The 13,291-nt window shown below is 51.4% G+C and overlaps 1 protein-coding gene across 6 annotated transcripts in view; it reads right to left on the bottom strand.

Moving 5' to 3' along the window:
- The window catches only part of NDRG1 (N-myc downstream regulated 1), a 56,437-nt gene that overhangs the window by 4,820 nt on the left and 38,326 nt on the right, over positions 1–13,291 (bottom strand). For 5 of the 6 annotated variants that reach the window (XM_055082280.1, XM_007106434.3, XM_007106436.4 and 2 more), the window contains 7 exons: positions 11,096–11,152; positions 8,175–8,278; positions 6,565–6,621; positions 5,683–5,734; positions 4,399–4,446; positions 3,249–3,284; positions 714–765 (listed from right to left, as the gene is read on the bottom strand). In XM_055082280.1, the coding sequence (XP_054938255.1) occupies positions 714–765; positions 3,249–3,284; positions 4,399–4,446; positions 5,683–5,734; positions 6,565–6,621; positions 8,175–8,278; positions 11,096–11,152 (406 nt within the window). The remainder of the gene's footprint in view (positions 1–713; positions 766–3,248; positions 3,285–4,398; positions 4,447–5,682; positions 5,735–6,564; positions 6,622–8,174; positions 8,279–11,095; positions 11,153–13,291) is intronic. The other variant, XM_055082281.1, reaches the window with a different exon arrangement.

Here is a 13,291-nt window from a genome sequence, read left to right as displayed (position 1 = left end):
CACAACCCTCGCCACCACCACCATCACCACCACCACCGTCACCACCATCATCACCACCACCACCGTCACCACCACCGTCACCACCATCACCACCATCATCACCATCACCACCATCACCACCACCACCATCGCCACCACCACCACCATCACCACCATCACCACAACCATCGCCACCACGACCATCACCACCACCACCACCACAACCATCGCCACCACCACCATCACCGTCACCACCATCACCACCATCATCACCACCACCATCACCACCACCACCACCATCATCATTATCACCACCGTCATCACTGCCACCATCATCATGACCATCATTGCCATTACCAGCATTGCCATCATCACTACAAGTCTCTTAGAAAGTATGTAATCAAAATTAAAAAGATTTTCATGGTCTCATCGTTTGCTGTCTTCTTGGTGCTCAGAGGGATAGTCCTCACCTAAACCTTAAAACATTCCCTGGTGTGAAACAGCTTCTGTTCAACAGCGGAGGGAGAACGAGGCACTACGGTATGAGGAGACACTAGAACCCCTGCCCTGCTGCCCATCCTCCACACACCTAAATACGTCTTCCCTGACCTGCCCGGTTTGCAAAAAAGCTGAAGCTGGCCGAGGTGATACAGAATACTGTACTCATCCCAACCTGGTTCCAATTCCCACACCTGCCCTTCTACCCACCGCCTGCTAGGAAAGGCCATACTCACTGTATCCCATGCCCTGCACGAAGTACTTGAAGGCCTCGGCAAGCTTGGCCGGCTACAAGAGAAAAGAGGGAAAGTGCAGTCAGTCACCAGAGGTGCAGATCATGCAGCCGTGCCTGTGGTCACCTTCATTAAAGAGCTTGGCCCAAGACAGAAGGCCACCTCAGGTTGACAGGACAAAACACAAAAGTAAAGGAAAGACTATGGGATAATTATGGAGACCAAAATTAGCTTTGACCAGAAGTTACATGACCTGTCTGCACCAGTTTTCTCACCTATAAAGTATGGGCAGAGTGCCACACCTACTCCTGAGGGCTTCTCTAAAGAAGACATCTTGGATAAAGTGATGTGTCCAACTCAGGGTCTAGAATGTAATAGCCACTCCCTGTGCTGAGGGCTTTGCAGCATTATCTCATCTTCCCGACAACAACCTTATGAGGTTAGTACCATCTTCATATATATGTCACAGCTGAGCAGACTTGGAGAGATAAATAATCCGTCCAAGGTCTTCTGATTAATCAGTGGTCTTGTATATTAACCCAGGGCTTTCCAAACCCCATAACAGTTTACTCTCAGTCTCAATACCAGGCTGGCTGGTTGGCTGGCTGGCTGGATGAAAGGATGGTGGATGAATGGATAGATGAAAATGAAAAAAGATGGATGGAAAGAAGGAAGGAAGGAAGGAGAGAAGGAAGGGAGGATGATGGATAGATTAATGAAAAGGAAGGATGGAGGGACATAAAGAAGAAAGGCTGTATGGATGGAAGGAAAGAAAAAGACGGAAAGAAGGAAGACTAGATGAATGGATGGATGGATGGATGGATGGATAGATGGATAGGTGGACAGACAAATCAATCAATCAACTGGGCTACTTTAAGTAAAATGAGTTGGGAAAGCTGAGAACACACCCAGTTCTACCAATTATACTCAAACATTTAATTTAATCTAAACGGGTGGTGAAGGCCATATTCGCAGGCTAATTAATTCCAACTCTTAAATGCAATGTCCTGGGTCTATTCTCACACCCTCTCATTTCACTGGTGAGCAGTCATCGGGGAGGGAGTGTCCCTGCCCGCCTCCACCGACTCCTGCCACTGTTCTCAAAGAGCCAAATGACATTTAAAGAAGAGACTGTGCTGCAATTGGCCTCTGGGGGGGTCACGTGATGATTGTAAGAAGGGGACGAGAGTTGCAGGGACATCTGTGTGCAACATGGCGGACAGAAACAAGAGGACAGGCTTGGAAAGGAGAATATCTGGGCCCAAACTCGGCTCCCCTGGGTGACCAAGGGCAATCTCTCCCATCTGTTAGCCTCCATTTCCCCTTCTGTGACTGTGATAGAATGCATGCTCTTCCTCCCTCTAAAGACTGTTGAAAGGATTGAATGGAATGAAGGATGGGAACGCCCTCTGTAAAAACACACCCAACTTGCAAGGGATTACAGTTATTGGTCCTCATTGGGCTGCTCTCCTGGGAGCCTGGGCTAGCTCAGCTCCTGCCATGACATATAAAACGTGTTTTAACTATGGACAGAGTTAGATTTTTCTCATTTCAAGTAGAGAAAGGAATAAAGGAAGGAAAGGAGAGAAGAAGGAAGGAAGTATAGGTGGAAAGAAAAATGGCGCCCCTTCTCTGCAGCCAACTTAAGCTGCACTGTCTCAGTAGGAGTGTCAAGCAGGCTGGGTGGATAAACGGCTCCGTCACTAGTGTGCAGGTATTAATTCCTGTTTACATCTAAGCAGGGCTCTACTGGCAACCCATCTGTTCCCTCTAGAAACTGAGACATCCCATCCTTCTCTGGCTACTCCAGCTATCAAATGAGCAGAACACAACAGCAGATAAAAAGTTGAACATATTTTGTTCTTTGCCAGTGGGAGCAGAGAGAGACACCGGAAACAGAAGTTAAGAGAGCCACCCAAGGCCACTTGTGCCTGACCACTCTGCAAGGGAGGCTCCCAGGGAGCTCAGGGGGACTTGTCAGGACTGGGGGGGGGCACCTAGAGCTAGAAAAAGGCACACATCCGATTGAGAAATCGCTGGATTACCGAAGCTATGAAGTCCCTTTCAGGACTGGAGGGAGAAAGAGGGGCAGGGCACAGTTTGGTGGAAAAGACAACCCCAAATGCACAAAATATTTCATTGTAAGACAGAGTACAAAACTGTAATGAGAGAAAATTATAAAAAGAGATAAAAAATTCATTCACTTGTTAGGTTGGGGGGTGGTATTTATGGATGGAGACTTGGAGGGGACAGTTATTGGGCAGCAAACACACCACAACGATTGACATGTTTACATGTGCATACACACACATGCATACAGGTATACATACACATACTCACACACATGCATACATGTATACTCACACACGCATACATGTATACATACTCTCACACACGTATAATACACACATGTATACACATATGCATACATGTATACATACACGCATATGCATACATGTATGGCAGTGAGGGAAAGGGGGTAACAGGTCACAGAGGCACATGCCCTCCACCTGGGCAGTGGGGACAGGTGTAACTCACCTGGGAGATCTGTGGGAGGCCGCCACAATCCGCCATCTGGGAGAAAGAAAGCTGGTTAGTGCCAAAGGCCTCAAATGGAGGGGATGCCGGCTCTGTGGACCAGCTCCAAATGGGCATCCACTCTGCCCGCTGCCCTGCCCCAGGCCTGCCTTGCTGAGGGGGACCTGGACATGTTAAAGGTGGGGAAACACCCACCTCACCTGGCACGCCTGCTTTGGTTACCATCCGTCTCGGCATTAAACTCTGCCTTCTTGGCAACCATGACTTGCAGCTTACAACAGGCCAGGCGCTGTGCTAGGCCCTGTAGATGATTTCACTCTGCTCCCCCAAATCCCTGGAAGGGACGACTGTCCTACTTTAGAGGCAGAAACTGGGCCAGAGAGAACTTGAGGAACTTGCAAAGTTCTGGCCAGGGTCTGTCTGACCAGAAAGCATTCACTGCACAAAGCCCTGGACAGACAATCTCTTTAAAGACCCCTCAGAAGGAAACTGCAAGATTCAAGTCTTCGGGCCTGATGGGGCTCCTGGTTGGCCACCCTTGGTCAATGCTATAATTTCCAGAGTTGCTAGTAAATCACCCAACCCAAAGCCATCACCGCTTAAAGCCATTCCAGGCATGTGTGAAAATTCATCCAAAGCCCAGGGCTCTGGAGCACTTGGCTAGCGAGGTGAGGATGGGGAAATAGGACTGGAAGGTCTTGGTGAGACTGAGTGGGGCTGCGGCCAGCCTATGGCCCAGGGTCTCAAGACTAAATCCCAAGGGCTAGCCTCAAGGTCAGCTAACTTGGGGCAGCCTTCAGCCCAACGGAAATGCAGAACTCCAGGGGCCCATTCAGCAGGGCGGGGTGGTGCAGTGGGGAGAGTCCGTCTAGAATCAGGCCCCGCCCACACAATTCCTATCCATCCCTCTTCAGAGCACCATGGCCGGCAGCCCGTAGACTCCTGGGGTGCCAGAGAGGGATCCCCTCATCTTTGCAGCCTTGGGTTACCAGCCAGCACCCAATAGATGTTTGTGAACAGACACATTAATTCACCATTTCTGTGATTTCTGACCACCAGCTTTGCCATAATCAGGCACAACTCAATTTTGCAGGAAACTTAGGGATTTCTGAGAAAGAACAAACGTAACCCTCCATCATTTTGCCTGTACCTTGAGAAGAGTGGTCTTCGTCGGGTCCAGTTTCGAGTTGCACTCCACCTAGACAAGAAGGAGGGAGAAGAAATTTGCAAATTGTCTACCTGGAGCCAGAGTCATACATTTTCCCCCTCTCCCTGACACTCAGCCGCCATCGTCAGGAGCTCCAGTATTCCTACTGTCATGGAAGAAAGAATGTGGGCTTTGGGATTCAACAGATGTGGCTTTAAATTCCAGCCCTACCATCACTAGCTGTGTGACCTTGGACAAGTTACTTAACTTCTTTGAGCCTCAGTTTCCTCATCAATAAAATGGGGATATTATCTTTCTCAAAGGGCTGTTGTGAAGATTAGCTAAAATGTAGAAGGTGCTCCAGAAACAGCTACTAAATGAGTGGGCTTGTTTAACCAGCTGCTGCCAGTAATTCTTTAGATTCAACAACCCCAGTCCCGACAACCATTCTTCAAATGAAATCATATCCACCAAGATGGTTTCTTTCTTCCGTTTGTCAATGACCCTCTTAAAAGTGCATCCAGAAGTGGACAAAATACCCACCTGTAACCTGTGATGTTCAAAATGCCTATGGTAGAATTATCACCTCCCTTAATGTAAACAATATATCTTTGTTGATGCATCTTATGATTATGTCCAGTGGACTAGATTGCAAGAAATTCATGGTTCATTTGGATACCCCAGGTCTTTACTAAATGAACATTTGCTGACCCTGCGCTAGCCTACTGCACAAGGCATGTCATTACTCTAGGACTCCGCCCACTAGCCCCCAAGTCTCCCGTGTCCTCGGCTACGGGGGTGGTGTTGGAAAGATGGGGTCCTGTTTTGCCTCCACCACATCACTGGTGGGAATTAAGGGATGAAATGAGCCAGAAAACCTTTCCTAAGCCCCGCTCCCCAGATGCCTGTCTGCCCCACCAGATGATCAGGCTCCAACCAGGTCTGAAATCTCCACCTGATTCCCAAACACGCAGACAGTCTCCTGGCCAGGAAGTCAAGTGGAAACACGCCCATGTAAACAAGCCAATGGGAGGCAGATCGGCAGAAGAGGGGGCCTGGGAGAGGAGACAGAGGCCCCACTGCCAAGCAACTAGGGCTGGCAGTCACCAGGGAAGGAGGCTGGTGGCTGGGCCCTCTGACCAAAGGCCAATATGGCATCTAGAAGATGTCACTGGCCCTGATGGGAGCAGAGGAGGGGAAGAGGGTGCGCAGGGAGACTTCATACCAAGGTAACCAGAATTGGACCGTTGCGTTAAGCACAGAAACCAGTGGTTGATTTCTACGTACCACAGCGTCCACAGCAGGAGAACTGTCCCCAACCACCAACAAAGCAGGACACCTGGGGGCAGGGAGACGAGGGGGAGTTAACACAAGGTTCACTGACAGATTCTCATGCTCCCAGCCCTGCCAGGCTGGGGCCAGAATTCTAAAAAAAAAAAAAAAAATTTACTTTGTTTTCCCCAGTACCTTTGGCTCTTTTTACTACCTTCATTCTCTATCCTCTGCTTTATTCTTAGGAAAAAACGGGTTAGTGGTCATTTACACCTTAGTATGAATTTCAGCCAGAGAATTTCTATGCCCTGATGTTTTATTTTCAAGCACCCTCTCCGCAAGGAAGGATGAGTAGGACTTTGCCAGCAATCAAAAACAGAGATGAAAACGACACGCCTGACAAAGAAAATGGCATGTGCCAAGTTCAGGTGTCAATTAATATGGTTCACTTAAGGAACTATAAAAAGACATAATTGTTACTGTTGGAATCCAGGTGGCTGTACCCACGACTGTCTTTTCCTTCTAGCTTTATAGGGCACTTCAGGGTGGGTCCTATGTCTTATTCCTCTCCAGGCTCTGTGAAGCAAAGCCTCACACAGAATTGGGCACAGAGTAGGCGCTTCATAAATTCTGTCCAGTTGTGGTTCTTAGCGTTCCTTGTTTGAGGTCCAAGGCTCCCCCCACAGCTCTCGGGGACACCCTACAAACCAAATTCCTGCACAAGGAGAAGACGACTGAGGCTGGGCCGTGCCCAATCCCTAGGCAGAATCCACGCAGTTCTCGCCGACTGGGCCGTCCTAGCACAGGGGGCGCAGTCCTGCCAAACTCAGAACTAAGGCGCTGCCGGCAAAGGTGAGCACAGCTAAAGAGACGGTGCAGGAGAGAAGGGCAACTCACTGCAGGGTGACCGTGTGGGTTCCGGGCATCGGCCGCTCAATCTCCAGGTCCCGCCGGCTACAGACAAACAACAAACAAACATACCTTTACATCAGCAGACCCTCCCCTGGAGGAAGCCCCTCCCACCGAGCCCATCCCAGGAGCTCCTACACTGGCCGCTCTGGCAAACACCCACCTACATCCCAAGCTGTGTGAGGTCCCACCCCAGCCTCTCTGGGTCCATAGACGTGGCTTCAGAGACAGCGGGACTCATGGACCCCACCTCATTGTCCCCCATGTGCTTTTTTCCCTTTATGTACAGATCGCATCCTCCTCTACAGAGGGTCCCTGCGTTCCCGTCCCCCCTGGTAGGAGTCTCTACCTCCCGAATGGTGTCCAGCCTCTCCTCCTAGCCTCACCCTCAGTCTCGCCCCCAACTCTGAGTCCTCTACATAGTAACCAAACCAACTCTTTAGAACTCAGACCTGATCCTTTCACTCCCTCATTTTAAACCCTCCCATGGTCTCCCACTGTACCCAGTGTGGCTCCACTACTCTCCCCTGCAGACGGGCACCAGCCTCTCCCTGCCTGGCAGCTCCCACCATGAGACAGCCTTTCCCAGCTCACAGCCCGGAGCCGGCCCGGCTGCATTCAAATCACGCTCCTCTGCTTCCTAGCTGTGTGACCTTGGGCAGGATGCGGAACCTCTCTGTGCCTTCGCTTCCTCAGCAGGAAATGATGGTGAGAGTACCCTCATCATCGGGTTTTTCAGAGGCACCAGTTCGTCCCTGCAGCATGTGGCGCTGCGAGGGGCTGTTGCCCGTCTCCTCTGGGTGCCCACTGCCCAGCCGAAAGCCTGCCCCCTTCAGTCCTCACTCAGCGCTTGCTGAATAAACGAGCACTCAGCCTCCGTGTCCTTGGTTACACGCTGGGGCCATTACCAGTCCCCCCTGCACTGAGAGGCTGGGTGGAGGGTAAGAGGAAAGGGACACGAATGCCCTTCATGAAGTCAAGTTATTAACATGTGAGAGACACAAAGCCCAGGAGGCTTATTCCTGCCCCCTCTGCGGGAGCCGCAGGCTGAGTTCCCTGGAGATTCCAGAACCCCTGGCTGCTCCCAGTGGCCCCGAGCTGTCCCCTCCCCTAGCTGAGCCCCAGACCAGCACTCAGGTATCCTTAAGAGGGCTGCGCCCTCGCCCAAGGCCATGCTCATGTGTCCTTATCCTTGGAGTGACTCCTTCGCCTCCCGGCAGCCTCCCTGGATTCTTCCCGTCCTCCCCCAGTGCTTTGCTGCCCTCCCTCTCAGCTCTCCCCACATCCGGACCTCCCTTAGGGTCAGCCTTGGCACAGGCGTGGACGCAAACCCTGTGCCATGTGACCGTTCCCACTCGTGCGTGCGCCCCTGGTGGTCTGGAGTAGAAGTTCAGCTCCTTGCAAAGCACTCAAAACTCCAGGAGGCACCTGACTTCCCAGGGGCCCTTACTGGGCACCCTTGTTCTGTTCATCTATTTGCTCAGGGGCTGCATCTTATATTAATTTTATAATCCCTCCTCCCTTGCCCCACGTTCGTTCCGGACCTACAAGAGGAGCCTGACAAGCAGCCATCACGTGGCCCAGCGGCGTCCTGGTACCTGTTGTAGACGTTGATGAACAGGTGCAGGTTGCCGGGGTTCATGTCGTTCATGATGTGCTGGCGGCAGGTGTGGACCACCTCCACGTTATTCTGCATTTCCTCCTGCATTGACAGAGGGGAGAATGTCGTTCGTGGGAACTGCAGCCGCGGGCCGGTCACTACCCTCACCATTCTTCAGGTTATTCAGCTACGTAGTGAAGGCAGTAATGCCTATTCCATGAGCCTGCTGTGGAGCCTGAGGGAACCTTCAGGGAAGCGGAAGCCGCAGCCAGATGCAGACTGATGTCGAATATCAGCTGGGAGTAGAGGGAACGCAAAGCTGGAGGGGCAAGCACGCCCCTCTGGGCTCAGACTTCAGGGGCTTTGATCTGAAGTCAGTCCTCTTGGCTCCGTCACTGCCCCTTAACTGGGCGAGTGCTCCGCCTCTCTGAGCCTCAGCTCCCCTTTGAAAAAAAAGAGTGGGGATGACATTACCCACTTCATCAAATTGTAGGATTTTTCAGCGGCTGGCCACTCTGGAAAGCCCACTGTCAGCAGTACACATCGAGGCGACTGTTAGCAATTGCTATTATTTTCTTTTTAATGGGGAGAGGTGAAAAGAAGTTTTTCACGTTTGCAAAACAAAACCAACTCATGCAACAGGAAGTGGCCGGAATGAAGGGCAATCTTGATTTCCAGGAGGGCCACCCAGACCCTTGCAGAAGGCTGGCCTCAGCCTTCCCTCTCCCTGGTTCCTTTTTGAATGTGATTTGGGACAAACAAACAAGTTATGAGCTTGCTCTGTTTCTCATTTGTGCAGCAGCGGATGCTACAGGTTTCACGAAAGGGCCTGATGTGATTGACAACAACCAGATCAGGAGCGAGAGGGAGGAAAGGGGGCCCAGTGTCTCCCTGAGCTGTGTCAAGACAGTCCACGGTCACTGAAGCAACAAAGAGACCAGCTTTTCCCCCAAAAACATCAGGAAAAAAATAGTCCGAGGAACTGTGCTGGGGTTACAGATTGAAACACAGCTGCAGCAACTCGGGGGTACCAAAAGATACCCCAGGTAATTTGGGGTACAGTCAGGCAAAGTTCTTACTCTATACGTGACACCCCTCTTCCAAGAAAATACAGATGCTGGCTCTGATCTTTCCCATATCGCTCTCAGATTCAGATTATACACTCAGGGTGGAGAAAATGTATTGCAAACCGTGAAAGGAAGCGTGAAAAAGGGAAGAGGACTCTAGTGGGCTACAAGGTGGCCCCAAGGACAAGTTTCACATCAAATTCCTGGACTCTGAGAATGTTATTTGGAAAAAAGGTCTTTGCAGACGTAATTTAAGGATCCAGAGATGAGGTCATCCTGCATTATGCCGGTAGGTTCTAAATGCAGTGACAAGCGTCCTTGTAAGAGAAAAGGCAGAGGGAGATTTGAAACAGACACAGAGAAAGCCGTGCAAGGCTGGAGGCAGAGACCGGAGTGAGAAACCACAAGCCGAGGAAGGCTGAGGCTACCAGAAGCCGGAAGAAGCAAGGAAGGATCCCCCCCTAGTACCACCGGAGGAGTGTGGCCCGGCCAAAGCTCGGTTTCAGACTTCTGGCCCCCAGAACTGAGAGAGGACGTATTTCGGTTGCTTTAAGCCACCCAGTTTGTGGTACTTTGTTAGAGCAGCCACAGGAAACTAATACAAGGACCAAACACAGTGCACACTTCAGCAGCCCAGCGAAACCTCTGCTTCCATGGGTGTCATATGGTCACACGCCAGACGGTCACACCCTGCAGCTAAGGAGCAAACAGTGGTGTGTAGGCCACACACAGTGAACAGAGCAAGTCACCTCAAGCCGGGCAACCTGGGGGCCACATCAGACCCCTGCATCAGAGCAGTACATCCTCCAGCCCAGCGGGAGGCACAAGGCCAGAGTCAGGGCCCACGCTGGCCGGGTGACAGGGTAGAACCACACACCACTCGCATGCTGCCAGGGGCCTGGCTTAGTCCATGCTCAGTGGGGATAAGTGCACCACAACCCGTCTGAGAGCCAGGCACCAGCAGAGGCACAGATGGTTACCGGAACCCACACTGGAGCGAGACTCATAGGTTCCAATCCCAGGCCCTCTCGCTGGCTGTGAGACCTCACACAGCTCACTCAACCTTCTCTGGTCTCAGCTTCCTCATGTACAGCTGGGAAAAAAAAGAGATCCATAACTAGGAATAAAAGGTCCTTCTCATACGGGTCATAGAGTCCTTAGGACCAAGGCTGACACACAGCAAATTCCATGGATGTGTTTTCTGTAGGCTCTGTTATAGCCCAGAACTGGAAAGAACTGGAAAGAACCCAAATGTCCATCAACAGGTGAATGGAGAAGCAACCTCTGGTACACCCGTACCACAGAACGCCACTCAGCACTAAAAAGGGACGAACTCTTGATTCGCCCAATGACGTGGGTGGATCGCAAAATAATTTAGCGGCGAGCGAAAGAAGCCAGATTTAAAAATAAAAGAGCACGTACTGATACTGTTTACATAAAAATCTAGGAAATGCACATGAATCTACGGTGACCCAAAGCGGATCAGAGGTTACCTGAGGAGGAGGGAGAGAAGGGTTACCAAGCATCGCAGGGGAAGTTCTGGGGGTCAGGGTACTTTGTTAGTCATCTGTGATGGCTTCAGTGATGGTTTTTAGAATGTCACAATTTGTCAAATTTGTCAAATTTCAATATGTGCAGTGTATTGTACTTCAGCAAAGCTGTTAGAAAAAGACTTCTGTTAAAGGGAGAGCAAGAGAGAAGGAATGGCGTGGCGCCTGTGAATGAGTAACGATGGGCTGTTTCGGGAGGGTCAGACGACGGAGTGGCCCCTTGCTGTGCCGGGGCCGGCTCTGCGCTCTACATGCCTGGCAGCCCACGGCTGAACATCGCAACGCCAGGCCACACTGCTCACCTTCCCGAAGAGGTGAGACATCACCATGTCCGGAAGGGCTTGGGTCCATCCGGAGATCTGGGAGGACAGAAACAAGGATTAGAAAGCCGGCGTTCACAGTAGCCGGACGAGGTCAGGCCGGCCCCAGTGCCCTGGGGGCGGGGCAGCAGCGTGCGCTCCCCGGCACTCAGGTCTGAGGACGCCCCCTTGATGGGAAGGCGGTTACCTGTCTCCAGTTACTTACTGAACCTGGGGCCCCGCAAGGCAGGGTCACCAATTGCTTACTCTCAGAGCCCGGGACACAGGAGATGTGGAGAAAGTGCGTCTGAACAAAGACCCCACATACTCCCAGCTTTTGTCAGGCCTCAGCTCACCAAGTCCTCGGTAAAGGGGGCCTGTCCATGACTTCTAAACACACACTGAGCTCCCAGTCTACACACCAGGATCTGCTTACCTCAGACTATCCCTTCTGTATCATCCTCTAGATTTTCCCTCTTAAGCCAGTTTCCTCTCTCTGAATCTACTGACCTTCTCTTCTCTACCTGCTCCCACCGACAATGCTAGGTATACAGCAGGAGCTCCATAAATGCTAGGCATACAGCAGGAGCTCCATAAATGCTAGGTGTGCAGCAGAAGCTCCATAAATGCTAGGCACACAGTGAGAGCTCTGTAAATGCTAGGCATACAGCAGAAGCTCCATAAATGTGTGTTGACCAACTTCAGTGTCAGGCAGGAACCCATAGGGGAGAGAAGCTCTAGACCTGGGGGACCTAGGCTGACCCATCTGCCACCTCCTAGCTGGGTGGCCCTGGGAGGGTAGCAAAGCCACTGGACCTCAGACCTCTCATCTGTAACCAGGATGCCAGGAGCTTCAGAGTCACAGGGCCAAGGTGAGGGTTACACATGGCAACTACACACGTCACAGGATCAGACCCCAGTGCCTGACACACACTAGACCCCCAAGAGAGGTCTTCCTCTTCCAGGGCTGGGGCTGGAAAAGAAGGATACGGTGCAAATACTAAAACCCCCCAAACAGCCCTCGGGCTCCACTTTAGCCAGTGGTCAACGCCCCAGCCCCCATGTCTGGCTCAGAACAGCTACCAAGAAGCCAAACTGGCCGACTGCAGTGCCATTCCCTCTGCCGGAAAACAAAATAAAAAACAGGGAGTGTGTTCTGCTCCTGAATATCACGCCGGTGGGAGGAAAGCGCTCCCTCATCCTGGCGGAATGTTCCAGGAAGAAATGAAATATCACAGTGGCCAGGATGGGGTGGGAAGTGGGGGGAGGGGGGACCCCTTCAAACCCCCTGTCCCCAACAGCCATCCCAAACTTGGCAAAAACACACTTTCAAAATGAGAAGCCAGGATCACCCCGGCTTGAAAGTCTTTGTCCTGTTAGAGTTGGAATGGTTTCCCCCTCTCCTTGGCAGATACTGGGGCCTTTATGAAAAAAAAACAATAATCTTTTTAAAAGATAAACAGGGAACCCAGCCACAGCACAGCTTCCTGAGACAGCTCGGGCCCTTTCCCCAGCCAGGGATGTGTCCTGCTAGCTCTGCATTCCCAGACCGGCGGTGCTTGGGTCTCAGCGGGCCTTTGACACCTGCTGATGGAGAGACGGGGCCGGCGGTGAGCCCAGCTCAGAGGTGATTCCAAAGACCACAGGGTCCAAGGGATCTTGTTCGGCCCCGGTTCTCCCACTGCCTGGCTCTGTGCGGCCCTAGACAGCTTCCTAACCCCTGCGACCCTCAGTTTCCTCCTCTGTAAAATGGTTATAACAATCCCCACTCCTGGAGTGACTGAGGATTGAATGAGGTCATGCAGGTATAGCCACGGAGAGTAGAAAGAGAACTTGATAGACATTCAACACTTGTTAGCTAATAAAGAGAACCTGATAGACATTCAACACTTGTTAGCTAATTATTATTTTCGTAAAGTTAAGTGGCATAGAATCAGTAGCAGATACGTTATTTCTTTTTCATTAATAATATGTAGGTGACTGGGGTGACAGGCATTTGTCTTGTTCATCTTTTTATTCTCAGCATCTTGATCTAAAAGCCCAACATATGCTAAGTCCCCAGCGAACACTTTTTTTTTTTTTTTTTTTTTTTTGCGGTACGCGGGCCTCTCACCGCTGCGGCCTCTCCCGTCGCGGAGCACAGGCTCCGGACGCGCAGGCTCAGCGGCCATGGCTCACGGGCCCAGCCGCTCCGCGGCA

This window comes from Physeter macrocephalus, unplaced genomic scaffold (genome assembly GCF_002837175.3).
Source record: "Physeter macrocephalus isolate SW-GA unplaced genomic scaffold, ASM283717v5 random_47, whole genome shotgun sequence".
Classification (NCBI taxonomy): Eukaryota; Metazoa; Chordata; class Mammalia; order Artiodactyla; family Physeteridae; genus Physeter; species Physeter macrocephalus.
The sequence above is the reverse complement of the archived record's forward strand: the minus strand, read 5'-3'. Positions and strand labels throughout refer to the sequence as shown.